General features: G+C 41.5%; 1 protein-coding gene across 1 annotated transcript; it reads right to left on the bottom strand.

Annotated features, from left to right (window-relative positions):
• Dars2 (aspartyl-tRNA synthetase 2, mitochondrial) lies at positions 1-27,605 on the bottom strand. Its single transcript, XM_005374874.2, has 17 exons — positions 26,957-27,605; positions 26,257-26,356; positions 24,335-24,401; positions 22,653-22,754; positions 22,159-22,254; positions 19,965-20,088; positions 19,025-19,071; positions 17,161-17,267; positions 15,449-15,518; positions 14,625-14,804; positions 11,630-11,737; positions 9,774-9,836; positions 7,386-7,538; positions 4,294-4,512; positions 3,949-4,059; positions 2,103-2,178; positions 1-1,201 (listed from the first exon to the last, which is right to left on the bottom strand). The coding sequence occupies exons 1-17, from the start codon at positions 27,081-27,083 to the stop codon at positions 990-992; spliced, it is 1,962 nt and encodes a 653-aa protein (XP_005374931.1). The 5' UTR covers positions 27,084-27,605; the 3' UTR covers positions 1-989.

The following is a 27,605-nucleotide window of genomic DNA, read 5'->3' as shown; positions in this document are numbered from 1 at the left end:
TATTTATTTATTTATTTTTTGCGATGGGATCTCATTAAGTTGTCCAGGCTGGGCTTGAACTTGCAATCCTCCTTGTTTAGCCTCTTAGGTAGTTATGGTTACAGGCTTGTTTCCTCTTCAACTATATAATATAGACATCCTTGAATCTGTTTATGGTTAACATTGAATTTGTGTTCTCTGCAACTAGAAAATATATAGATATCTTTTATCTGTTTACATATGGATAATGTTGAATTTGTGTAACGCTTTGTGTGTGTGTGTGTGTATGTATGTATGTACGTGTGTGCTGCTGGGGATGGAACCCACGGCCTTTCATGGCAGGCAAGTGATCTACCACTGAGCTAACATCTCCAACCGCGATTCAGTTTTTCAAAGTATTTTCATTTACGTTATTTTCGCTAAGTATCTCCTCTGATTCTGGCAAGAGCCCTAACAGGTAGCCACAGAAAGTACTGTTTACATTTTATATAAGTAGGAAGGGAGGCTCACTGAGGTTCATGTGATTTTCTTAAAGTGAAACACTGCATAAGATTTTTGTGACTTACTTCAGCACTGTTTCCTGCATTGTTATTACTACATTGTGTTCATAGTTGAACTGTCACCATAAAGCTTAATTTATCAGTCTCTCGAGGCTGGATGAACCACAACATTCCCTCCATCAGCTCTCTACGGAAGCAAGCGTTTTCCTTCATGATTTGATTTTCTGTCTTATGTGAATAATCTGGGTATGGAATACATGATTAGAAAACATTAAGCCACTACATTAGTCTAGTAAAGAGCTATCTTTTACAATCTCCAAGTAAAAAGGAACTTCAAAAAACTCAACCAATAATTAATAAAAGCCCTCAAATCAAAACCAGGTATCTTCTTTTTTTTAACTGTGAAAAATATTGCCTGGATTACTTCCATCTAAAGACTTGATTGTCAGATTGATGGCAGATCTGAACCTGATTCTAGCACTGGCAAAGCAAAGAGGACAAAACTCAAGCTCAACTTTCTGGATGGTGTGAATGATTCAAAGAATTTTCTGCTTCTGAGTCTGTTGGCCAGGAGACTTGGATATGATAGGGCTTCAGTTCCTCAGCAGGGACAGAATCTGGGGCATTGCTCATAAGATCATGTCCCCGGAAGGATTTGGGGAACGCAATGACATCTCTGATACTTGGAGCTCCAGTGACAAGGCACATCAGTCTGTCCAACCCTGTGAGTAAAACACAAAGGTCACTGATGAGAAATGTATAGTAGTCTCATGTTGAGAATTTCAGTTGTCCATAAAAAAAAACATAGAGACTTTTTTCTTCCCTCATGGCACTAAAGATCAAATATAGGGCCTCCCACTGTTCTAGTGAGCTACACCCCCAGCTCTGCAGAGAACTTACAAATAACAACCTTTTACACATTATAGCCAACCATAGTTTTCTGTCTTTTTAGAGAACTTCTGCCTGTTTTGAAAGATTCTTTTCTATCTCATTCTAGAAAAGTGCTCAAGACTTAAGTTTTTTTTTTTTTGGTACCGGGAATTGATCTCAGGACCTTGTGCTTGCCAGGCAGGCGCTTATGCCACTCAGCTATATCCCCGGCCCTGGTTTTTGTTTTTCTTTTAAGACAGGGTCTTGCTATATAGTTCAGGTTGGCCTTAAACTCACTATGTAGCTCAGGCTAGCCTCAAACTTGTGACCCTTTTGCCTCAGCCTCCCAGTGCGGGGGTCACAGGTGTGCACCATGATACCCTGCTCAGTTAATTTTTTTGGTTTTGTTTTTCTGAGACAGGGTCTCATTTTGTAGCGCTGGCTGGCCTCAAACTTGTGGCAACCACCCCGCTTCTGCCTCCTGAGTGTTGCAATTACACGTATGTGCCACCATACCCAGCTTTCAGTTAATATTTTAATAATGGTAAAATAATTTAAAAATATATTTCTGAGTCCCTGTGTTCAATCCCCAGTACCAGTAAAAATAAATAGTTTACCAAGAAAACTAAAACTTGAATTCTCATAGAACTTAAGGTTCAACTTCCTCATTCCCACTGTAAATAAGCTGGGAGCCCAAATTTGAGACAAGGCTGTGGAATGAAATTTAGTTTTATAGAAAGACAAACTGCTTACCTAAAGCAATTCCTCCATGAGGGGGTGCCCCATGATCTAAAGCCTGGAGCAGATGGGAGAGCAATGTCACATCTTCCTGAAATTCAAAGATACTCTTTAAATATATACCAAAGGGACTTAAGTGCCACATACTAGACATAGGTGCTAAAGGAAAACGAAGTTGAGTTAAAACATATCTTAAAATTACTTGACTAACAGCAATAACTCACTGGGCAAGTGTAAAAATACTGCCTCAAGAGGTTTACAGTTTACCAAGGGAGGAACACAAGGCACAGATGCTCCCAACATGTAGAAAAGGGCCAGGTGCCCAGGAAACGCAGCTCTTACTGTACTGAAAATATGAGCAGAGTAAGACTAGCGCAGGAGGCGGAGGTGTGGGCTCAAAAGGCAGGCTAAGAAATGGGGACTGTCCTGTCTCAGGGACCAAAGGAAAAGAATGATAGTAAAAGACAACAGGGTAGACGCAGCCAGGAGGTAGGACAAGCGGGGGGCCAGGAGCAGGAGCAGTTTCTGTGGGGAGGACATGCAGAAACGTGGAAGGCATCTGGAAACGGTTCTTTCCCCGAGACTGCGGGGCAGCCGTGGGTGAGTGTCCGACAAGACGCCAAAGCCTCACATTTGGAGCTTTTTATTTAGTTGGTCTGATATGGGGCCGAGGCATCTGTTTTCCTTTTTTTGTTTTTGTTTTGTACTGCCTTCCAGGTGAGTCTATTCTGATGTGTCAAGCACCCCTGATGCACAGGGAAGCAGCACAGTAGTGCACTCTTACTCTTCGGAAAATCTGGGCGAAGCAAATACTCAGAAAGGCGGGCGGGAACTGATCTCGGGAGGCTCTGCCCTGTGCGAGAAAGGCTGCAGACATCATGACGCTTTCAAAGCTAAAACAGGGTCTGCTGCTGAGTTCTCCAAACTTGCTCTCGTGTGTCAGGGCATCCATCCTACCCCACCCGTTAGTTAATGCCACAAAATGGTTTCTTAGGACCATAAAAAAACTTTTATAATGAACTGCAAATTCTGAGGTTAACAACTGAATACAACTCTAAAGTCCTGACTACCCCACTCCCTATCACAAAAATATCACCCCACTTGAAGTACATTAAGTGATATTAAAAATCCCTTTATTTATTTATTTATTTTTGTCTTTTTGAGACAGGGTTTTGCTAAGCAGTTCAGGCTGCTCACTCTGTAGCCCAGGCTGGCCCTGAACTTGCAATGATTCTCCTGCCTCAGCCTCCCGAGTGCTGGGATTACAGGAAGATGCTCTGAGTTGGAGACAGGCCTGAACTGCATAGTGAGACTCTGTCTCAAAAAACAAACAAAAAACAAACAAAAATCCATTTAAACCTCTCTCTTTCTCTCACATTATCCATCAGTGCAGATGAGGACCCTTAGCATAAGGGCACCCTTCAATTCCTGGTCTTGCTTCCTTTTTGTGTTGTGTGACTTTGGGCAAGCTACATAATCTGCCTCAGTTTCTCATATTTAAAATGAACAAAATAAGGTTATCTCATAAGGTAGCTATGAAGACTAAATGCATCAATGCACACAGGGTATGTAAGCATCCCTGCTATAGGAAGCACTGACAAGCAGCTATTGACATCACTTACTTTTCCAAGTTCTACACTGAAGGTAGAGATAAGCTGACACTATTTTGTACCTAGCAAATCATTCATAAAAATGTTTAAAAAAATGGACAAGCCAAGGACATAGCTCAATGGCACAAGCACCTGCCTGGCAAGCACAGGTTGTGTGACTGAATTTGATTCCTGGTACAAAAAAAAAAAAAAAAAAAAGACAAGTACTTGGGTAAAACAGTAAGGCTAGATTAGGAGACTATGAATGTTACCTTTAGTAATGTTGACAGGACGTAACGCTGTAGCTCTGCATTGTGGATTCGAATAGAACCACCTCCTATCTCATTGCCATTTAAAACCAAGTCATAGTGTTGGCTACGAACCTAGAAGATTCAGAGTCTTTATGTTAGAGATTTCTGATTTTCTAATCAGAGTATCTTACAGTATCTGCTGTAGGTTGAAGATATTGTAGCTATTTAAGAGATACAATGTTAACAGCTGGCTCACAATGTCTTCTGAGGCTTCCAGAACTGGATCCTACAGAGAGATTGTGAACTCTGAAGTTCTTTGTCTCTATTTGCATATTTCCTTTTGATCTGGAAGTAGAGAGAGGGTACCTTTTCAGGCTCAGTGTAGAGGAGGTGACTGTCACTGGGGTGAGGAGCAGTGAATGGGTGGTGGGCTGATTCCAGTTCTTTGGGGTTGTCCTCCTTGGGAAAGAAGAGTGGGAAATCCACCACCCAAAGGAAGGAGAACTGGGCAGGGTCACGAAGCACCACTCCTCGCCCTTCCAGAAGGTCAGCACATTTCAGCCGTAATTTCCCCAACAAAGAGCACTGCCAATACAAGACATAAACACTGAGTTAGCTTCTTGACAAAGTAGAAAGAAATAACCTGGATTCTGAAGTAGACTACTCTCTAGTAAAGATCTGCTAACTCACAGATGAGATACTCTTTGTCTCTCAGGAGACAAAGATCTGAGGGTGATCTGACTGTAATGGGGGTGAGAGCGACTGAAATGCAGTTGCGAGGTGGGCACCTAGTAACACAGTGATCAAGAACACGGGGATCCCGGCACTTGGGAGGCTGAGGCAGAATCTTGAGTTTGAGGCCAGCTGGTGCTACTCGGAAAAGCCGCACATCCCTGAAGACCTGCACACACTGTCACTTTGGGGCCCATTCTATCTTATACTTAAATATCTATATATGGCACCTTTACTGTGACATTTTTAGAATGTTAATGTTGTTCCAAGTAACTCTGGCTCCTACCTTGCTTTCTTTTAAGGAAGGCCGGGAAGAATTAGAACAGTATTTCCTGAGAAAGGAACGGCAGGATGTTTGGTTCATACCAAGAGACTGTTTAATAACTAGATTAATTTGCAGCATAAAATCTCAACTTCTATTGTAAGAAAGGTGTCAATAATAAAACTTGTAATTAAATATCTTTACTACTGCAAGGGGGAGGGAAGGACAGTAGATTACTTTTAGCTTTGAAGCTGAACTCTGAAACTTCCTTTGGAGGAAACACAGTATACATATATATTAGAAGAATGAATTCGATAAAGTGCTAGTTAGATACCATGACTTTATTTATTTTTAAAAGGTTAATATTATTATTACTTTGGGTTTTTTTTAGGCAGGGTCTTGCTGTGTAGTTCAGGCTGACTTTGAACTCACTACAAAGCCCAGGCTGGCCTCAAATGTGAGACGATCCTCCTGCCATGGCCTCCTGAGCGGTAGGGTTACAGATGTGCGCTACCAGGCCCAGCAATACCATGACTTTAACAGTATGAGTATATCAATGAAAAACTGAATTTATATTCTCCCATACATCTGAAGAATGGTGCCGCAGCCAGTGGGTGGTGGCACTCGCCACCTACAGCTGCTGCTGTCCTGGACAAAGGGTCCTCCCTCAGCCACGTCGGGCCAGCGCCGTCTCTCAGCCCTGCAGCCCTCCAGCTGTCTGAACTGACCCTTCACATCTATAGGATGTCATTATGTACAAAGGTTTGTAACTACCAAATTTGCTCTATCTGCAAAACCTTGAGAATGTAAATATGTTTGATGGTTGTATAAGTCAGACCACTAACCCTTAATGCATTTTAAGTGAACAACGACAAATAGATAGGTATCCATCTAAAAAAATCTTGTCAAATCACATTTGCCAGGTAATAAAAATATCCCTATAGAATTATTCCCTTCATATAACTTTGAAGTCAGACAAAAATATAGTAGCTACTATTAGTAGTAAACATTTAAGGTATCAAATTATGAGGAAAGATAAGAAAGTAAGTAAAGAAAATTCTGGAGGACTGTCCTTTCAAGTGTAGGGAGGAAATCCCAGCACTGAGGAGGCTGAGGCAGGAGGATCATTGAGAGTTCGAGACCAGCCTGGGCTACAAAGTCAGCTCAAGGCCAGCCTGAACTGCATAGTGAGTCCCTGTCTCAAAAAGACAAAAAAAAAAAAAAAAAAAAAGTGTAGGAAGGAATTTTCAATCTGGTAGGCTCATGCAGGGCATGCTAAGATTTTGTTTTCCCTATTTCAATATGCATTAATATTCATTTATTATACTTTTTTTCTTGGTCATACTGGGAATTGAAGGGCCTTTGTAATGAGGTATATCCCTAACCCTTTATATTTTTTCCTGTTTTTTTAGTTTTTTTTTTTTTTTTTAGACAGGGTTTTGTTATGTAGTTCAGGCTGACCTTGAACTCACTGTGTAGTCCAGGCTGGCCTCGAACTCATGGCAATCCTCCTACCTCCGCCTCCTGAGTGCTGAGATTACAGGGATGTGCCAGCACACCCAGCTTATATTTTGTATCTTGGGACAGGGTCTTGCTAAATTGCCCAGGCTGGGCTTGAATTTGTGATCCTCCTGTTTCAGCCTCCCAGAGTGCTGGGATTACAGGTGTATGCCACTGTGCCCAGCTTTTCTCCGTTTTCATACAGTTATAAACCAATAAGATTATTTAAGCCCATGGATTTTCGGTATATGGCCTGAAAATTCTCTACTGTTTCCTACCGATTCCTTAGCTGTGCAGAGAAAGGTTCCCAATAGCTTCACGGGCACCAATCTGCCTCAGTTCATACCACATCAGCATGCTCAGTGTCTGGTCCTTCATCACACAGCACTGTACGAGGCTTGCCTCGCGGCGACCGCATTAACATAGCTCCACAGTACGCACTATGTATCTGACATCTCACTGCACCCCAGGATTACTACTATTAGTATTACTATTTTGGAGTAGGGTTGTACTTTTTTATTCTTGTTAAGTAATCCACTTCTATGTCATAAAACTGGAGCCATCACTATCATAGCTCCTGACCTCAAACGAAAACCTTACACTTATGAGGCCTCCGTCCCTGCCCTTCTATGCCTGTCACATGCCAAAGCCAACTATGTAGGAAGGTTTTTTCAGAGAAGACGATGACTCTGTCCTCCCAGAAGGAAAAAGCTCCATTTGCTTTATGAGGCAGATAGCAACCCCAAAGCACAGACGGGCTGGGGCCTGCGCAGGCCTCAATCAGACTGCAGTTTTCACACAGCACGTTACAAAGTCCTGAAAGATATTTATACAACAACTTACTCAAAGCAATTCCACTTTACAAAATTAGCAGTCCATTTAAAATATGTCCATATGTGTGGGAGCGGCAAGGCAGCATTTGCCCTGCCGCCCCGCCGCGCTATGCATGGCTTATTTTCCTTACTGCTTTCTCGTGCTCGCCAGCAGCCAGCAAGACCACGTCGTCCTCCCGCAGCTCCATGATCCGGGTTAATTCCAGTCTATGCTCCTCCACTATGAACTTGGCAACGGCTGAATTCCAGTTACTGCCGGCTTTCAGGAATACAGGTAAGACTTCCTATGAGAAATAAAAAGAGGGCTGGGGATTTAGCTCAGCGGCACAGCGCCTGCCTGGCAAGCACAAGGTCATGAGTTCGATTCCCGGTACCGGGCAGGGGCGGCGGGGGAGAAAGAAAAAGACTTGTTCACACTTTGTAAAAAGTGAATTTATTTTCCCGTGGTGCACACATTTCTTGTTTCTAGAACAGAATGTACATGAGGTTATTTCTGCTTGCTCGCTGAAGCCCTTCAACATGACATGAAAGGAATTTAAAGAAGTAAGCTCGCCACAGTGAAGAAAAACAGCAGAAGAAAGGGTCGGGAGTACCATCAGTAGATGCGACCTCTGCACGCCAGCAGCCTCGCGCTCATCCCAAACCAGGCCCAGCCATTTACAAAGCCCCCGCATCTTCAACCAGCCTCTTTCTCTCTTCTCTCCCTCCCCTTAATTTTTTTCCCCTTTTCTCTTATTTTTTATTTTTATTTTTATAGTGCTGCATTTCAAATGCAAGGCCTTGCACAAGCTAGGCAGGCATTCGATACTGAACTACATCGCTAGCCCAAAAATGACTTGAATATGCACAGACAACCAACAATTACCACACACTGAACAAAATCTGCAGCAATTAAAAAAAAATCAAAGATGAACATAAAAAAAGAAACCTAAAGAAAAGAGATAGTTAAGGATTAAAAAAAAAAGGACTTGAATCTTTACAAAGGACTCAAAACAGGTAGTTTATCAATAAAACAAGAGTAAGACAATGGGAAGCGCTGCGGGAGCCAGGTGCAGTGGTGTACACCTCTAACCCCAGCTACTCAAGAGGCTGAGGCAGGAGGACCAGAAGTTCAAGCCCAGTTTGGGCAACTTAGTGAGACTGTCTCCAAATAATAAATTTTAAACAAGGGGTGGAGAGGCAGCTCAGTGTCAGTGGGTGAGTGTCGTGGGCTCAATTTCTAGTATTGAGAAAAAACAAACAAACTGGGAAACACAAAGCTGCCAATTTTTACTTTTATCAAGGAATGATATAAAACTTAAAATACTATTACCATCATTTCATAAAAGAAATACTATTTCCACAGGACAAAAAGAGAAAAGAAAGCTTTTTCACTTTTTTTTTTGAGAGGGTCTTGCTGTGTAGTTCAGGTTGGTCCTGAAATCACTGCACAGCCCAGGCTGGCCTTGAACTAGAGGTGATCCTCCTGCCTCAGCCTCTCAAGTGCAGCTCTTTCACTTTATGAAGAGCTTTTCATAGTGCCTTTTCTCTTTTGCCTTGACCCACTTCGGGGACCACTGTCACAGTCTTTCTCTCTTATTGAAAAATCCCTTCATAATTCTCAGAGGTTGAGGTGTAAAGCTTGGAATATGGTGGTGATCAAGGTAAGTAGTGCTTTTTCAATATCAAAGGTAACATTTTTACGTGTATGTAACACTATCCTTTTCTTACAAGTCATTACAACATAAACATTTTTTCCTACAGTAATACTCTTAGGAAACAAAAAATTTCCAAAGGAATTTTAATATTGATTTCTTTGATTATACCATAACATTTAATCTCTCCTATATGGTTTCATTCTATTCCTGTTATAAATGATACTACGATAAGCATAAGTTCTCCTTAAATCTAGGGTCCTTTCCTTAAGCATATCATAGAAAATTACTGACTCAAACAGCACGAGTCTTTTTTTTTTTTTGGTACTGGGAATCAAACTCAGGACCTTGCGCTTGCCAGGCAGGTGCTATGCCACTGAGCTATCTCCCCAGCCCGCACAAGGCTTTTTAAAGTCACTGACCCTGAAATGGCCAGGTAATGTAGTCTTCCAGTGACAGTGTGAGTTTCCCCAGTCTTGCTCTGCCCGTTTTAATCCCAGAAGCTAAGAACGTAACATGTGCCTGTCAAGGGCGTATTCACAATTTGAAAAAGGGCACAGAGAACAACGAATACCAGTCTTTGTTCACACCTGGCATGCTGCTGTTATACCCTGAGCATGTGGGCTCTATTTATCTCCCTAATGGGACTAAATACCCTTATTTACTATAAAGGCTAGTGTTGACCTTCCATATTCTAATAATGAAGCATTCACCTCCTCGGAAGTTTTCGAGTAATACTGCACTGAGGGGCGAGATTAACTTTAATAATAAATAGAAGGAAACAAAAGAGTGATCTCAGATAAGACCTTCAACATTAAGAGCTCAAGCAATTATTAGTTAAAATACAGAATTCCCTAAAGAAAAGAATCTGCATTAACTCCTTACCTGATTAAAATGGTCAGTTGCACATTTTCTAATGGACTCAATATCCTTCCTTTTTAAGTACTTCTGCGGAAGGAAAATCAAAGTAAACTCATTAGTGGGACACTCAGCTTCACCAACACATTCATGGTAACAAATGGGATACAAATACATTTTGTCTTTCTAGCACTATAGTGGGATTTAACAAATATTTAATTTCTACTGTTAACAAATTTTTCAAGCTTGTTGTAGGATTTCATTTCTCTAATTATGCAGGTCTCAATGGAAATAGTTCTGTAATATGCAGAACAAATACTCAAAATGAATCTAACTGAATTGTGAAAGATAAAAACAATTTTCAGAGCTATAAAAGAATTCAGACTTTGGGGGCTGGGGGTTTAGCTCAGCGGCACAGCGCCTGCCTGGCAAGAGCAAGGTCATGAGTTTGATTCCCGGTACTGGAAACCACCCCCCACCCCAAAAAAATTCAGTTTGATTATTTCAGGGCTATCTTTTTTTTTTTTTTTTTTGAGACAGGGTTTTGCTATGTAGTTCAGGTTGGCCTTGAACTTACTTATTCAGATCAGTCTGGCCTCAAACTCATGGCAATCCTCCTGCCTCAGTGTCCCAAGTGCTGGTATTATAGGCATGTGCCACCACACCCAGCTTGTTTTGTTTTTTGACATACAGTCTCACTAAATTGCTAAATCACCCAGGCTGAGCTCAAATTTAAGATCCTCTTGCACCAGCGTCTCAAAAGTGCTGGAGTTGTAGGTATACACCACCATGCCTTCACGTTTCTTAAAATTCTTCTTCTCTTACATTTTCCAATTTATCTCCAAGTCTTTCTAAGTGAGACACTATGGTTAACAATTATACTCATGAAGCATTTAACCAAGTATATGAGGGCTACAAAAGTGAATAAATGCTATGTATCCCTGTAATTCCTTTTTGTTGTTTTTGTTTCTGTTGTACTGGGAATTGCATCCAGAGTCTCTTCTCTGAGTTACACCCCCATCCCTTTTTAGTTTTTGAGATAGGGTCCCTATTGGGCCAGGCCTGAACTTATGATCCTCCTGATTCAGCCTCCCATGTAGCTGGAATGACAGGTGTACAATCACCACACGTAATTCTTACATCTACTTGGAGAAGAGCAGACAAACTTGAAATGTGACAGGTAATGACAGGCAGCTTGGCCTGGCCGGAAGTTCACACGCAAGAGCTATGCTGGGCTGATAAGGGGGCTTGCAGCCTTTGGGCAAATGGAGGCCGGACAGGAATAGTGCATACTATTTCTTTTCCATAAAATACCCCTAGCAAAACTGTCCCTGCTATAGCATAGTTGTTGTTGTTGTTGGTTTTTTTTTTTTTTTTTTTTGAGGCAGGGACTTGTTGTGTAGTTTGGGGTGGCCTTGAACTCACTATGTAGCCTAGGCTGGCCTCGAACTCATGCTGATCCTCCTGCCTCAGCCTCCCGAGTGCTGAGATTACAGGTGTGTGCTACCATGCCTATTCAGTATACCATAGTTTAAAAGAGGGAATAAAATATAAAGCACCAGATCTTTTTTTTTTTTTTTTTTTTTTTGTCGTTTTGAGACAGGGTCTCGCTATGCAGTTCAGGCTGGCCTTGAGCTCACTTTGTAGCCCAGGCTGGCCTGGAACTTGAGCCCCAGATCTTAAATGTAAACTTGTCTTCAAAATGTTTTATTGTTCTCTTCTTATAATTTTAGGGACATTGTTGGACTCTCTATAAAAAAAAACAAACCCAATTCATTTCTTTATAGAGAAGTACTCTTTCTCAAGTGCATATGCGCCTGTATTGAACATATTTACTTCCAAAACATGTATTCTAGAAAAAAGCAGAACTGTGCTTCACTTACTGCTCCTTCGCGGACACATATGGCTTTCACGGTTCCTTGGGGCTCACGAAGTGCGTTCTGGAGAAATTCACTCTTTGTGTTTCTGAACACATCACTGATATCTGTAATCTGGAAAATAGGTAACAAAAAGGGCTAATGAAACAGAAAGTCATTTTTATCTCAAACCACTGTACCAACAAGATTATTTTTTGTTTGTTTTTGTTTTCTGAGACGAAGTTTTCCTATGTAGTTCAGACTGGCCTTAAACACACTATTATAGCCCAGGCTGGCCTCAAACTTGTGATGATCCTCCTGCCTCGGCCTCTCAAGTGCTAGGATTAAGCTGTGTGCCACCATCCCCGGCTTTTTTGATTTACTGAGACAAGGTCTCACTATGTAGTCCAAGATGGCCTTGAATTTGCTGTGAGCCTCCTGTATTAGCTTCCTGAGTGCTGGACCACGTATGTGTACCACTATGCTTGGCAACAAGATTTTAATGACGGGACTATATCTTGATAAGTTAAAATTTATAGGGGCATCCATAGAGGGTTAATCTTAGGTTCAAAAGTCTTTTATATACATTCATTTCATTATTCATTTTTCTTTTTTTTTTGTAGTGGGGATTGAACCCAGGCTTTACCACTCTACATCCTCAGGCCTTTTAAAATTTCATTTGGGACAGGGTCTTGCTAAATTGCTCAGGCTGGACTTGGTGATCCTTCTGCCTCAGCCTCCTAGTTAGCTGGAATCACAGGTGTATGACACCATCCATGCTCAATTTTTATTGTCTCCACTTCATAAAAGAAGGAACTAAGGAGGGAGAGAGATATAAGGGAGATTAATGGGAGGAGGGATATAATCAAAATATGGTATACTCCTGCATGAAAATGCCTCAGTGAAACCCAGCATTTTATAAAATTGACATGCACTACTAAAGTATATATATATATAGGAAAAAAGGGAATTGAAGCAGAGAAGGAAATAAGTTGCCCAAAAGAACACGGGTGGGCAGAGTCAGAATCTAACCCAAGTTGCCTGATTTAAGGATGACTATTTTGAGGGCAAGTGGCCAGGCCTGTAATTCCAGAATCCTGAAAGGCCAAGGCAGGATTGAAAGTTCTAGCCTAGCCCGGGCAATTTAGCACCTTAGTGAGATCCTGTTTCAAAACAGAAAATTAAAAAAAGGGCTAAGGATGTATTTAGTATGAAGGCCCTAAATTTAACCTCTAGTACGGTCAAGAAAGAAAGAAAAAAAAAGAACTACTACTCCATGTGACCAATGAAGAAACAAGGAACAGCTAGGTTGGTATTTATAGCGTTTTTGTTTTTCCTTTTTTCGTGGTTTTTTTTTTTTTTTGGTGTTTTTAAGACAGGGTCTCACTATGCAGTTCAGGCTGGCCTTGAGCTGACTTTGTAGCCCAGGCTGGTCTCGAACTCGCAATGATCCTCCTGTCTCAGCCTCCTGAGTGCTGGGATTACAGGTGTGCGCCACCACACCCAGCTTTTTTTTGGTGTTTTGAAACAGGGTCTCACTATGTAGTTCAGGGTGGCTTGAACTTGTGGTGATTCTCTGGCCTTAGCCTCCTGAGTGCTGGGGTTACAGGTGTGTACCACCACAGCTGGAAATTTTTTTGGCTTTTTTTTTTTTTTTTTTTGAGACATTGTCTTGCTGTGTAGTTCAGGCTGACTTTGAACTCATTATGTAGCCCAGGCTGGCCTCAAACCCGTGGTGATCCCCTTGCCTCAGCCTCCTGAGTGCTGGTGGCATGTGCCACCAGCCTCAGCTTGACTTGGTATTTATAATACAGGATATGGTTATGACTTTGTGTATGTTACTTTTCTTCAATTGTAAGCTCTCAACACTGACTATTCATAGCCCATGTAGAATTCCATTTTTTTTTTTTTAAGATAGTGTCTCACTCAAGCTAGTCCTCAAGTTCTGGGCCTTTGACTCAGCACCCTTAGTGGCTAGAACTACAAGTGCACGCCACCAAACTGGCACTGAATTCAATTTCTTAATAACTTGCAGTGCAGTGTTTGGGAAGCTGAGGCAGGAGGACTGTGAGTTAGAGAATAGCATGGACTACAGAGCCAGTTCCACGCCAGTGAGGTCCTGTCTTAACAATTTAAGTGAGAACTGATTTCAGAGATGTCACCAGCATCACACAGATCAAGGGAGAATGCTCTTTTGGAACAAATAAGAGGATGCTGGTATCAAACTCTATACACACTTGGTATACTTATAATACTTACAAATATTAATAATCTGAATAAATGTGTTTACATGTTTGAACTTTTAAAAATTTATTTTTTACATCATTTTTAAATTAACAGTATTATTGTTCTTTTATTTTGTTCATCCTTTTTTCTTTTTTGAGACGGGTCTCGCTATGTCTCAGCCTGGCCTGAACATACTAGGTAGCCAGGGCTGGCCTTGAACTCACGGCAATCCTCCTGCCTCCGCCTCCCAAGTGCTGGGATTACAGGAGTGTGCAACCATGCCTGGGTAATACTCTCTTTTTTAAACTTAAAAAATTAAAATATGCCATCTACATTTTAAAAAAATAAAACCTTGTGTCAAGCGCTGACTTTCAATAGATCACAGTGAGAGGGCTGCTCTGCTATATACGAAACCCCGACCCGGAAGCAGGTTGCCTATGAATGGTTCACAGCCACTCAGAGCTGGTTTTTTTTGGTACCAGGAATCAAACTCAGGACCTTGCGCTTGCCAGGCAGGCGCTTATGCCACTGAGCTATATCCCCGGCCCCGCTTAGAACTCTTAATCATTTGCCTCCCAGGTACCATTTGGGCTTAAAAAGATTGAAAAGTTTTCCATACAATTAATAACTGATAAGTACTGCAATAAAAACTTTACAGCAAGAGTCTTGGTCTTGGAAATGGGTCTCAGAACACACTGGACGCATACTCTCTCTTGCCATAGCTCGGTAACAACAAAGGTGACAACGGGCTGTAGAACCGTATGGGAACAGGGCACTGGGAAAGTGAAACCAGTACCTTCATCTCGAAGCGAGTGTCGGGTTTATCAGTTCCATACGTGGCCAGCGCTTCAGCAAAAGTCATGGAAGGAAAAGGAATCACCACAGGATCTTTGTCACTGGGCCAGGAATACTGGAGCAAACCCTCAGTTAAACTCTGGATCCCAGTCTTGTCTACAAAAGACATCTCTATGTCAATCTGAAACCAAAATAACATACGGAAGCTAGCTTGAACAGTCACCATATATATATTTCACTGATTTCAAGCTACCACAGGATTCTGCATACAAACGATATGTACAAAGGCTATGCATACTGTACAACTGCACTGTACTAATGGCTTCCATAAATCAGTACTGTAGCTCATGGTTTAAGGCTCAGAGAGACTAAGTAACTTGCTTGCTATCTGCAATTAGTGAGCAGTAACGCTACATGTGATCCCTGGTCTATCCAGTTCCCAAGTTTATGATTTTTGTATTTCCTCACATTATCAAATAGAAACCAAGTCGTAGTGGCTTTGGTAAGCCTGCAGATTAGGTAAGTAGATTACACATCAAGGTACAGAGTTCCTAGCCCCTAATGTATAACAGATTTGCTTTAAAGACGATCTTATGACATAACACGGTAGAGCTCTCTGGCATGGATGACCACACTCTTTACAAAAAGGACATACGAAATGGATCGTAAGTTGAATGAGTGCCTCAAATGTAAGTTAGTGGAATTAAGTATCTGATGGGTAAAATGTGATGCACAGGAAGCTATATGAAAGTAGAGCTCTCGTCTTGAAATACTTGGCTGTAGGAGGCCTGAGTTTGTAAGAAGCAAGTAAGTATAACTTAGTACCTGAGTAAACTCAGGCTGCCTATCAGGTCTCGAACCCTCATCTCGGTAACATCGGGCAACCTGAAAATATCTACAATGGAAAAATAGTATCAAGTAAGTCATGATTCTAGGAAGACACATACACTTCCCCCCAAAAGTTCATGGCAATGCAAGCAATCAAATAAATTTAATAATGACATCTGAAAGACGTGAGAAATGTTTTGATTGTTTGATTTTTATTTTTTTTTTGAGACAGTGTCTCACTGTGTTTCAAGCCGGCCTTGAACTTAGTACTGGAGCCCCAGACCTTGAACTTTCGATCCTCCTGTTTAACCTCCCAGAGTAATGGAATTATAGGTGTGTGCCACCATTCCTGCTTAGAATCTTTATTTTAAAATAATGTTTTAATGAGATACACAGCTGACCAATGAAAAAATGCTATTCTATATATTATTTTCAAAATATATTCAGGTACCTTGAGATGTTCCTATGTTAGACAGGCATGCAGATCAGTCCATACTTCTTTACACTCTTTTTTTTTTTCCTTTTGAAGCAGTTTCACTATGTAGGCTGGCCTTGAGCTCACTTTGTAGCCCAGGCTGCCCTCGAACTTGCAGCAATCCTCCTGCCTCAGCCTCCTGAGTGCTGGGATTACAGTGTGTATCACCATGCCCGGCCAGATACTCTTTTTTCTTCAGGAAAACTGAAGTATTTACTTCCTATATGAATACACTTGAGCTTTTCTGTGCTGTGTGATTCCAGCCCTCACCTTCACCTACTGAAATGCAGCTCTGTCACTGAAGGTCTAGCTCAAAAGACTTTCTATAATATTCTGTCAAACATTGCGATTTTATTTTATTTCATTTTTTTCTTATTTTAAAGAAAAAAAAACAGCCAAGTGTGGTGACGCACGCCTGTAATCCCAGCACTTGGGAGGCTGAGGCAGGAGGATCATTGTGAGTTCTAGGCCAGCCTGAGCTACAAAGTGAGCTCAAGGCCAGCCTGAACTGCATAGCGAGACCCTGTCTCAAAAAGACCAGAAAAAAAAAAAAAAGAAAAGAAAAAGAAAGAAAAAACACCTACAATAAACACAAACATAAGAACAAAATCCCAGGACAACATGATAGGAGGTAACAATAGTCAGTACATTGCCACATTGTGCATTGTTATCTTTGAATTAGTTGTTCAGAATATGAGATATCAGTATTTAATTGTCCAGACAATGTTAGCACAAACCTCTTTTCGGTGCACTGAGAGAAATCAGCAGCATACCTATCTTAACTATTTTTTAATATGTACATATATACATATTTTTTTACTTTTGCTTTTCCCTTCATCCTTTTTTCTCATTCTCCTAAACCAGTTTCTCTTTCAAGTTTCCTCCCACTTTACAATAAACACTGTGATTTTAAACAATACCTAATTTGCAAAATTTTAAGGCATTTCTATTTCTATTTCACAGTTAGGTTTATTCATTCTCCTACTCTGCCCTACTAATCTCCTTAACTCCTTAAAAAAAACCTCCTGCCACGCCCACTAGCACAGAGCTTTCTACAGGGTGGCCGCAGAGTAAATCTTGTCTGAATGACTACTATAAACTTCCAGGGACTATTTATTCTCCGAACTCACATAAATTTTCTAAACGTCTCTTAAGAGCTCTGACAATTTCCTGAGTTGTTTTTTCTTTTCCTTTTCTGACAACTAATAGCATTTTTAAAAAAAAAACAACTCACCTGTCTAAACCGCCAATCATCAGAAGCTGCTTAAACTGTTGAGGACTCTGAGGGAGAGAATAAAACTTCCCGGGTTCCCTGGATGGTACTAAAAACTCTTTGGCGCCCTTTTAAAGAGGGAGAAGAGAGATATTATTAAAAACAACACAGTTGGGCAGGTGGCACATGCCTGTAATCCCAGAACTTTGGAAAGCTGAGGCAGGAGGATAGCAAGTTTGAATCCAGTCTGGGTAACTTAGTCACTTAGCAAGAATGTCTCAAAATAAAAAATACAAATAAGCCTGGGATATAGCACAGCGCAAAGGTCCTGGGTTTAGTCTTCAGTACCAAAAAACAATAACAACAACAAAAAAAGTCTAACTGCCCGGTGGAAGATGATACTTCAGCTCACTGATGAAACTAAAGAGTAAAGTTCTCAGAATGGCAGAGATGACTTCTTGCTCATCTTTCAGTCTCTAAGAAGGCTTGCACAGCCGGGCGTGGTGGTACATGCCTGTAATCCCAGCACTCTGGGAGGCGGAAGCAGGAGGATCACAAATTCAGGCCCGACATGGGCAATTTAGTGACCTTGTGAGACTGTCTCAAAATAAAAAAGGGTTAGGAATACAGCTTAGTGTGAAGGCTGTCGGTTCAATCCCCGGTACCTCGGTGTGTGTGGGCGGGTGTGCTTTCAAAACTGTTTCTACACAGTGGTTATTAAACATCTGCTTGTTGAAATGAATTCCCAATTCAGTTACTAGCTGAACAAATTCTGTGCATTACATCCTAAGTAATTCCTAACTGCTTTTCTAAATTAAATTGTAGTTTTATAAGTCTATAGATTGAATAGATGACACTGATGTTTAGAAATGTCAGCATTTTTCTCTTACTCATACATTATCTACCTTCCTTGTGCCCATCTGAGTTAGCTGCTTTCTCCAGGCTTCGTGGGCTGGTAAGGGAAAGGAACGCAGAGGGCGGATCAGACCTGAGAATCTATGGGAAGTGGAGAGAGCACCTTCATGACGAAGAGGCGGAGACAGGCCGCCAATCGGCCGAGAGCCCCGTGCTGGGGGCGCGTGAAGCCCAGAGCGGCACAGGGGAAGAACTACTGCTCTGGAGGAGGGTTCTTGACACAGGCAAAGAAGAGGCTCTTAATCGCAGCCCCAAAGCCAGCCAACCCCACCACGGTGGGCTCGGCTCCAGCGAACCTGGCTGCTGGGCCAACGTCCTTTGAAAGGGCAGTGGCACGGATGTGGAAGCTAGAGCGAGGGACAAGTGCCACTGAGGCTCCACCCGTCACCGGCTGGCTCAGAGGTGAGAGGTGCTCCTGACCAAGACGTGAGCGCAGATGAACTTGCAGTAGGCAGATATTTTTGGGAGTTACAGGCCTATGGCAGGAGAGCTGCTCCCAGCACAGAAAAGATGGAGAAGGCCAAGTACGTATCTATTTACACATAATTAGAGATGTCAGTTGTTAATGAATGCGGGTTTTGTTTTAAAGAAACAATTTATTAATAATTTGCATTTATAAACCTCAAGGGGAAGAAAACTCAGGGAATAAAAGAGTTCTAAATGCCGACCCACATAATTTTCTCATTTCATGGGGAAACCTAGTTAGTATGACTATCCTGAGGCAGTAAATAAAATAAAATAAAATAAAATAAAATAAAAATTAGGGGCTGGGGATTTAGCTCAGCGGCACAGCGCCCTGCCTGGCAAGCGCAGGTCGTCAGTTTGATTCCCAGTACCGGAAAAAAAGCAAAAATAAATAAATAAAAAAAATAAAATTTAAAAAGTGGACCAAGTGAATATAAAAGCAAAGTGGTCCATTTTTATAACTAATAGGATATTATTAGCAGAATGATTTAAGTAATATACATACCCCTGGGGTCCTCTTAAATAATGTTGGGGTTTCTACATCCACAAACCCTGGAAAGAGGAAAACATGAGACTTCAATACATAGAATTTTAGAATTTGAAATATGATATCTATTGTATAGTTCAATAAATCAGAGGCTCCCTCTTATTGGTATTTTCAAATGAGCTACCAAGCCTAGTGATGTTGGTTTCTACAAATCCAACAAGACAGGTGAAATTTTCCCTAAAATCCTGTCCTGTTCATAAGCCTGATACTTCCGATATGAAATAATTCCAAATAGTCGATGGATTCTGGTGTATACAACTGTTCATGTTCAAAATGTTCTGCCTGTGTACTGAAAATAACATAAGCAGACAAGGAAAAAATCCAGGACAGATCAAGGGTTTAGTTTAATTCACAGGCTATTTCTGAGTTTTCTTTCTTTCTTTCTTTTTTTGTCTTTTTGAGACAGGGTCTCGCTATGCAGTTCAGCCTGACCTTGAGCTCACTTTGTAGCCCAGGCTGGTCTCGAACTCACATCGATCCTCATGCCTCAGCCTTCCACGTGTTGTGGTTACAGGCGTGCGCCACCACACCCGACTTATTTCTGAGTTTTCAAGCAATGACATCTAAGCTTAATAAAGAATCAAGAAGGGCTAGGGTGCGGGTTCAGTGGTAGAGCACCGTGAAAATAAACTGAATGAGGCGATACTACACTAAGCAATGTAACAGGTGTTCTCATCTTTAAAAGGATGTGCTTGGGACCCAGTAAGGAACTATTTATTAAATTAGCTCTAGGACAAAACACTCAATTAATGTTTCTTCAAACACTATCCCACCACACTGAATGAATTCTAGATTTCTGGCATCATCTGGCCCAATGACGTGAAGAAAAGGATACAATGAAACTGAATAAAACAGAAGAGATCCAAAAAGCTCCAAAGACGTCCAGGCTTCCCCGTACCGTGCAGATTGCAAAGATACTCCCGCATCTTCATGACCATCTGGGACCTGACGCGCAGGTTGTGCTGCATTTGGACACTCCGCAAGTCCAGGTACCGATACTGCAAACGCAGAGCCTCTGTTTTCTAAACAAATTAAAAAATACTTATGTTGAAATATTTTTTGAATATTAGAAAAGTGCTATCTTTAGTACATAATGTGATTATCAAAAACTGGCTTCCACCATCAAGTAGCACAGCGTGCTGTGTGCATCTGTGTACACCCTGCTGCTTCGAAGCTTGCTATGGGCACAGATTTTACGGTTTTTGTTTCTTTTTTTTTGAGACAGGGTCTCACTATGTAGTTCAGACTGGCCTTGAACTCACTATGTAGCCCAGGCTGGCCTTCAACTCCTGGCAATCCTCCTGCCTCAGCCTCCAGTATGTTGGGATTACAGATGTGTACCACCACACCTGGCTCGCTTACTTTCTTACCATTTCTTAGTATTAAAATCACCCTTCACTGATTGACATTTATTTATTTACTTAACACTCATCTCTTAAGCCCATAGTTGACTCATGAAAAACAAAAAAGGTAAAGATTTCAGGGATATTATAAAGAGATAGGGCAAAGTGAAAAACAGCTATGAGTTTAGTACCTAATGGGACACTGACTGTAAGTGTAAGGACTGAAGAGAGGGTACTTAGACTCTCCAGAGCTGTGCAAGCAGAATACAGCGAGGACTGCTTATTCTCAAGGCTATAAATCCTGCATGTCTCTTTGTGCTGAGAACTTAAGGATAGGCATAGTATGTATGAGGCCCTAGGCTTGATCCCTGGCATAACAAGAAAAGTATGCAGTACGTAAGTCTGTAACTGTGACAAAGCTGAAAATCATCTGGGTGCTTGTACCCTGTACTGTCTAGCTCCATTAACCTGTCAAACTTTGATAAAGAACATCCTAAATCAGCTGGGCATAGTGGCACACTCATGTAATCCTAGCACTTGGGAGGCTGAGGCAGGAGAACTGCCATGAGTTTATGAGTTTGAGCCCAGCTTTGGCTACCTAATGAGTTCAAAGCCAGCCTGAACTACACAGTAAGACTGTTTGAAAAACAAAACAGCCAGGAGTGGTGGTGCACGCCTGTAATCCCAGCACTCAGGAGGCTGAGGCAGGAGGATCATTGCAAGTTTGAGACCAGCCTGGGCTACAAAGTGAGCTCAAAGCCAGCCTGAATTGCATAGCGAGACCTTGTCTCAAAAAGACAAAAACAACCAAGAAAAAATAACGAAACACATCCTAAATTATAGTAATTATATTTACATGCATGGTTAGAAGTCAGGAGTTGCTCTAAGTACACATTTTATCACTGTTAGAAGCTTATACTGGGCTGGGGAGATAGCACAGTGGCACAAATGCCTCCCTGGCAAGCACAAGGTCCTGAGTTCGATTCTTAGTACCAAAAAAAAAAAAAAAAAGAAGAAGTTTATACTTAAAAAGTACAGGATTCCCCTATGCCATCTAGCCATTTTCAAGCAAGATACAAATTTCCTTTTAAAATGTTAAACAATACCAACAAAAAACTTGAATAACATAACACCTTCAAGATACTCATGTTTCAATGTGTGGAAAAGAGCAGTCTGGGGAGGGGGTGGCAAACCTTTGGCACGCGTGCCACAGCGGGCTGCTTGTATCACTGAAAGCTCTAAAAGGTTCGCCATCACTGGCCTAGGGTGTTTAGAGAAACAGATGAATGAACTATCACTATCTGAGAATAATTTATAGCCAGGCATGGTGGTGTACACCAGTGGCCCTATTACTTTGGGAGGCTCAGGCAGGGGGACTGCAAGAGGAAGCCCAGCCTGGGCAACAGGGCAACTTGGCAAGACCCTGTCTCAAAAAAAATAATTAATTAATTAATTTTTAAAAAAGGGGGGTCAGGGATGTAGCTCCGTGTGAAGACCCCGGACTCAAACCCCTGAGTTCAAGGCCAGCCTGAACTACACAGCGAGACCCTATCTCAAAAAACAAAACAAAACAAAGCAAACCAACCCAACCTGTCAAGCAATTTTAGAACAGAACAATTCATGATTCTTTCATAATAAAATGTTTAATTTTGTAGAAGGTAAACTACTTAAAAAAAAAAATCTCCGAAAATACTTCACTGGTCATCAACATTTTCTAGACTCTCTCTTACTAATAACAGAGGATGGCACCTTCACGAAGTCTTTAATTTCAAAGGGCAGCTTCCTGCAGGAGTTCAGAAGCTCCGCTGTTTTAACTTGGATTTCGATCGCTCCTGTGGGCATTTTCTTAGAGAGAAAAAGAGAAAGACGTGCTTTAAAAATCACTCATCACGACATGCGGACAACGCACAGTTGTAATACTTACATAAAATGTGTAGGTGCTTACAGTGTATAGTAAAAAGCATAAGCGGACATGATTTGGTACTCTTATGCATATCTGAAGCTGATCTGAAGTGTGAGTATTTCAGATACTGAAATACCGCCATGCAGCATCAACAGATGTCTTACATGCACATTCATAAGGTCTGTGTGTGAGGAAGGTGTTGGAGTCTGGAGGTTCATGCGGAGAATTTCTGGAGCCTTAGTGCCTAATCCCGCGGGGGATTAGGCGCGCGTGAGTGTGCACACGGACACTGCAAATGCACACAGGTGAAAGTCACACACACAGCTTCCAAAATACCAACTGGGTTTTCTTGTCCTGGAGGACGGGAGATGACTGTCCCGGAAATGCGCACCACAGATTCCAGAGGGGCTTCACATAAAACCTTCTTCACAGAGGCAGCTGACTGGAAAACAGTTTCAAAAAGTGAACATAAGGAGACCATTTATGTAACTGTAAACCTGTGGTGCAGGAAAATGTTAATATTCACAGCTGATCTGCCATAAAGTTGGTGCTTCCCTTAGGATCTCTGGGTTCGTCTCAGAGGCAGTCAAACCCAATGGCGCTAACTGCACAAAGTGAGAATGCTCTGGTAGCAGGTACTAGGGCTCAAGGTCAATCCTCAGTGCCACGACAGCAACCACAACCAACTAAAATTCCAGGTGGCTCCAATTCACATCTCTCTATGTATGGGCGAGGTCAGGAAGACTTCCTTGTGTCTCCAAGCCATCGATGTGTATTTTTTGTAAATTTTACGTTCACCGCCTGGGCTCATAATTGTACTGAGTCTTAAGTTTGCGCGTGTGTGGTGCTGGGCATTGAGCCTGGAGCTACTCTGAGCCACAGCCCTAGCCTGCTGGTCTTTTCTTTGTAGTCTTTTTTTTTTTTTTTGAGACTGCATCTTGCTATGCAGTCCTGGGCAGCTTTGAACTTGTGATGTAACCCAGGCTGGCCTTAAACTCATGATTCTACTGCCTCAGCCTCCCATGTGCTAAGATTACAGGCACGTGCCACCATGCCCAGGTATAGTACCCCTTTCAGATATTAAAGTAAAAGATACCCCTTTCAGATATTAAAGTAAAATGTATTAGATAAAAGTAGCTTGTCTATGATATGACTTGCACACATTTTTAAAAAAAATTTGCCATTTTGGGGGTTTTTTCTTGAGAGGGGGTAACTCACTATATAGCCCAGGCTGGCTCAAACTTGAGGTAATCCTCCTGCCTCAGCCTTCTGAATGCTGGGATTACAGGTGTAATCCATGCCTGGTTTTTTTTAGTTTTTTGAGACAGGGTCTTGCGATGTTAATTCAAGTTGGCCTTAAACTCAGTATGTAGCTCAGGTTGGCCTTGAACTTGCAGCCATCCTCCTGCCTCAGCCTCCCAAGTGCTGGGATTACAGGAATTACTTGCCTTGATGCCAGGAAAGTTTGCTATGTTTTAAATGTTGCTTATAGTAGTTCTCAGTTTTGTTTTGTTTTAACCTTTTACACACACTAGGCAAGTGCTCTACCACTTAGATATATCCCCAGCCCTCAGTTGCATTTTTTTTTTGAGACAGGGTGTCGCTATGCAGTTCAGGCTGGCCTTGAGCTCATTTTGTAGCCCAGACTGGTCTCGAACTCACAACGATCCTTCTTCCTCAGCCTCCCAAGTGCTGGGAGGTGTGTGCCACTATACCCGGCAGTACTCAGTTTTTATTAATGATAAACCTCTAAACTCAAAACTTCAAGCATACTTATCAAACTACTCAGCTCACCCTCGCCATAGCATGAAAGCAGCTTTTAGGTAATGACAGGAAACTGAAGCCGGGCGTGGTGGCCCATGCCTGTGATCCCAGCACTCGGGAGGCTGAGGCAGGAGGATCGTTGCGAGTTTGAGACCAGCCTGGGCTACAAAGTGAGCTCAAGTCCAGCCTGAACTGCATAGCGAGACCCCACCTCAAAAAGACAAAAAATAAAAAAAAAAAAGATAGGAAACTGATTACCTCATCCTGAGGAATGACAACTTGAACAAGTCCATGGCAATCTCGCAGGACCAAGAAGATGTTCTGCCTGTTAATAAAGAAAGAACGAACACTTTAGGAGAAAATCTTTGACCCCCAATTTTTTTTAAATTTGAAAGAGAAAAAAAAATTCAAAACATGGTAATAGGAGGGTAACGATGGTTAACACATTGCGTATTATTATCTTTAAATTAGTTACTCAGAATACAAGATATGGGCATTTAACTGTCTAAACAATATTAGCACGACTCTTTCTTTTCAATGAACTAAGAGAAATTAGTAATATATCTATCTTAATTTATATATATTACATATGCATTTTTTTGCTTTTCCCTTCTTTTCTCCATTCCCGCATGCCAGTTTCCCTTTCCTTTTGAAGGTTCTTCCCACCTCACAATCTCTGTGGTACATTTTGGATCTTACTTACTCTTTCAGCTTCTCACACTGGGGAGACAATGCAATGTTTGCACATGTGCCTCTGGTTCATTTTACTTATGAGTGTTGACCCCAAAATTTAAGCAGACAAAACCAATAAGCAACAAACAAAAAAACCCCTTTCTGGCAATTTCTCATGTTTTATTCTACAAATAAGGATGCACTTTCATTAGCGCCATTCATGTAATCGCTATTATGTTGCTTATTAATGAAAAATAAATCATTTTTCAATTTCTTATTGGTTTTTATATGGTTTACTAATCTATGGATGGCTTACTAATGAAAAAGCAGATTAAAAATTTTTTTAAAACAATTTTGATTGGGCATGGTAGTCCATGCTTAACAAAAACTGAAACAGAAATGTACAAAATTTTTGTTGGCTTAAGTCCTCATAAAAATTTTTTATTAAATTTGGAAACTTTCACAAAATCCAAAGGTAGTATTTTTAGGATATCAGAGACATCTGATCCCTGGGTGCAGTGGCACAGGGCTGTAATTCCAGCTACTCAGGAGGCTGAGGCAGGAGGATAGCAAGTTTCAGTCGAGCCTAGGCAATTTAGGGTGATCCTGTCTCAAAATAAAATTTTAAAAAGGGCTGGAGATCTAGCTCACTGGTAGAATTCTTGCCTAGCATGTGCAAGGCCTGGGGCTCAGTCCCCAGTACTGCAAAACAAAAAAAAAAGAAACATCTGTTTGTAACTTTTGAAATATAGAGATAGAAAGATAGGTCTTTTTCTTAAAAAGAATTAAAAAGTTATAACCCAAAAGTTGCTGTAAGGGTTCCAGCTATGAATTTAACAACTCTATAATGAAAAGGCCCCAGAAATTTCCATATTTTAGCATTCAATCTACATTTCTCACACTGTCCTTAATGCCAGGAAAAAATACAGAAAGCACCCTCAGGTTTTGGGCTCAAAGTCACCAAACTTATAGGGAAAGTATCTATCTACCCACTTGGGACATACGCTTTAGGAAGGTCACACAACCCATGCATTTTGCATCTCTTCAAGGTAATGCAATATTCAGATACATTCTGGAATACAGAGATAAACAACAAAAAGATGGGGCCTGACCTTCAGAAATCAGTATTCATGCTTTGCAGGCCTCTTCTCTACTTAAGCTTAGACTAAAATAAGCTCTCTCCACCCATGCTATTGGAGTTTCACATCAGGTTTACAGGATGTTGACCCATTCTTAGTTACTAGTCAGAGGAACTTTTCAAACTTCAGTAAACCCAAGGTCAGATACTCCACTGGTGGATCAATCTCCATTATTACAGAAAATGTCATTAGGTCTTACACTATTTAGATCTTTGAAAACAATAACAGAACTGCAAATTTAGTAATTTCTGTGTCTCAGTAGAGCTGCAAGGTTTCTTACTCTTCTAACTGGTTAAAAATTAGTGATGGTTTAGAATGGCTTTAAGGAAACAACCACCAGGTATTCTTAAACTGTGTGTCTCAATTTACCTTCGGTATTGAATCCATCCGCACAAGGTGACTTCTTGACCCAAGTGAGAAGGCCGCAATTCTCCACATGTGTTGGTCCGGGAAACAAAGCTACTGAATTCTTAAAAAAGAAAAGAAAAAAGGTTTAAAAGGCAAGATTAAAATTATACTACTTGCAGATTATAGATTCTCAAATCACAGTCTCTTAGGTGCTTCAGGTCAATGGATCAAATTTATAAAATAAGTCAGATATGTAATTTGATTCATCCCCTATTAAATGGGTCTACAAACGTGTCAAACGCCAAGCGAATTTAAAATTTTGCCTTGTGTTAAGGAAATTAATTTTTTGGATCATTACACTTGCATTGATCTAAAATCCTACTTGCCTAATTCTAAGTATTATACATTCTTTGTCAAATGAAGTATGATCTTAGGAATTACAGAAATAACTTTCATTTTAGCACAAATCTCGTGTGCAACAGCTACTTGTACGCTGGACAACTATGAAGGTGTGAAAAGATTCTTTAGCCTATTAGTTGTATCAACTAGACGCAGAATATCCTATCTATGTGGTTACCTTTTTGTGATCTCGTTAAAAAATCAAGGAAAAAACTGCATTGTAAGGAAAGAGTGAGTGATCTCTTCTATGCATAAGACTATCCCGTTAACACTGGGGGGAAACGACTGTAGAGAACAGGTGGCAGATCTTCGCTGTTTTCACCTGGAATTTTCCTCTGTGAACTCAGCACCACGTTTCTGCAGAGAGAAACCCAGATGGGCTGGGAGGTCCTTCCGATGGGTCTGGATAAGGCCCTGCACAGCTGACTTAACCAAGAAGAGAAGTACATACTGAAGCCCAGAACGGCGAGATACAATCACGAATCTGTCGCTGCTGGCGTTGGGAAAGTGGTCAAAGCTCAGTTTCGGAAATACAGAAATCCCTTAAAATTCTACTTCCCTCTCTCTACTCCAATATTTAAGTCCTTCTCCGCTCCACGTGAGTATACGTGTCTACAAACGAGACATCTCCGACAGCTTTAGGGCCTTTCAATACACCAGCTCCCACTTCTATTAAACAAGGCTGCGGCGAAAGTGACAAGCGAACGATCCCGCCCAGAGGCGCCTGGCGCGAGCCCAAGATCACGGCGTCGCGGCGGGGCCCGCCACCAGCGCACGCGCTTCCCGTCTTTCCTCGCTTTCTGGAAGACTGCGGAGAGAACCGGAAAACAGGGACAGTCTCGCGTTTCAAATCTCCTAGCCCGAACGGCCGGAGTGAGGCTTTCTGAAAGAAGGAAGCAAACAAATCCAATGCACGTTTGCACCCAAACCCATCCGGCTGATCTCGTCCTTCCACCCGCTCTCCGTGAGGC

Source organism: Chinchilla lanigera, unplaced genomic scaffold (assembly GCF_000276665.1).
Source record: "Chinchilla lanigera isolate Chin_1 unplaced genomic scaffold, ChiLan1.0 scaffold00005, whole genome shotgun sequence".
Classification (NCBI taxonomy): domain Eukaryota; kingdom Metazoa; phylum Chordata; class Mammalia; order Rodentia; family Chinchillidae; genus Chinchilla; species Chinchilla lanigera.
Note: the sequence above shows the minus strand (reverse complement) of the source record. Positions and strands in the feature narration are given on the sequence as shown.

Excerpts from the sequence above, each read along its gene's own strand:
- Dars2 (XM_005374874.2), bottom strand. The coding sequence starts at position 27,083 with ATGTACTTCTCTTCTTGGTTAAGTCAGCTGTGCAGGGCCTTATCCAGA. Across the intron at positions 17,268-19,024 it reads TATTTAAGAGGACCCCAGGG|GGCGCCAAAGAGTTTTTAGT; the intron begins GTATGTATATTA and ends CCTCTTTAAAAG. Across the intron at positions 1,202-2,102 it reads TCATGGAGGAATTGCTTTAG|GGTTGGACAGACTGATGTGC; the intron begins GTAAGCAGTTTG and ends TTTTACTCACAG.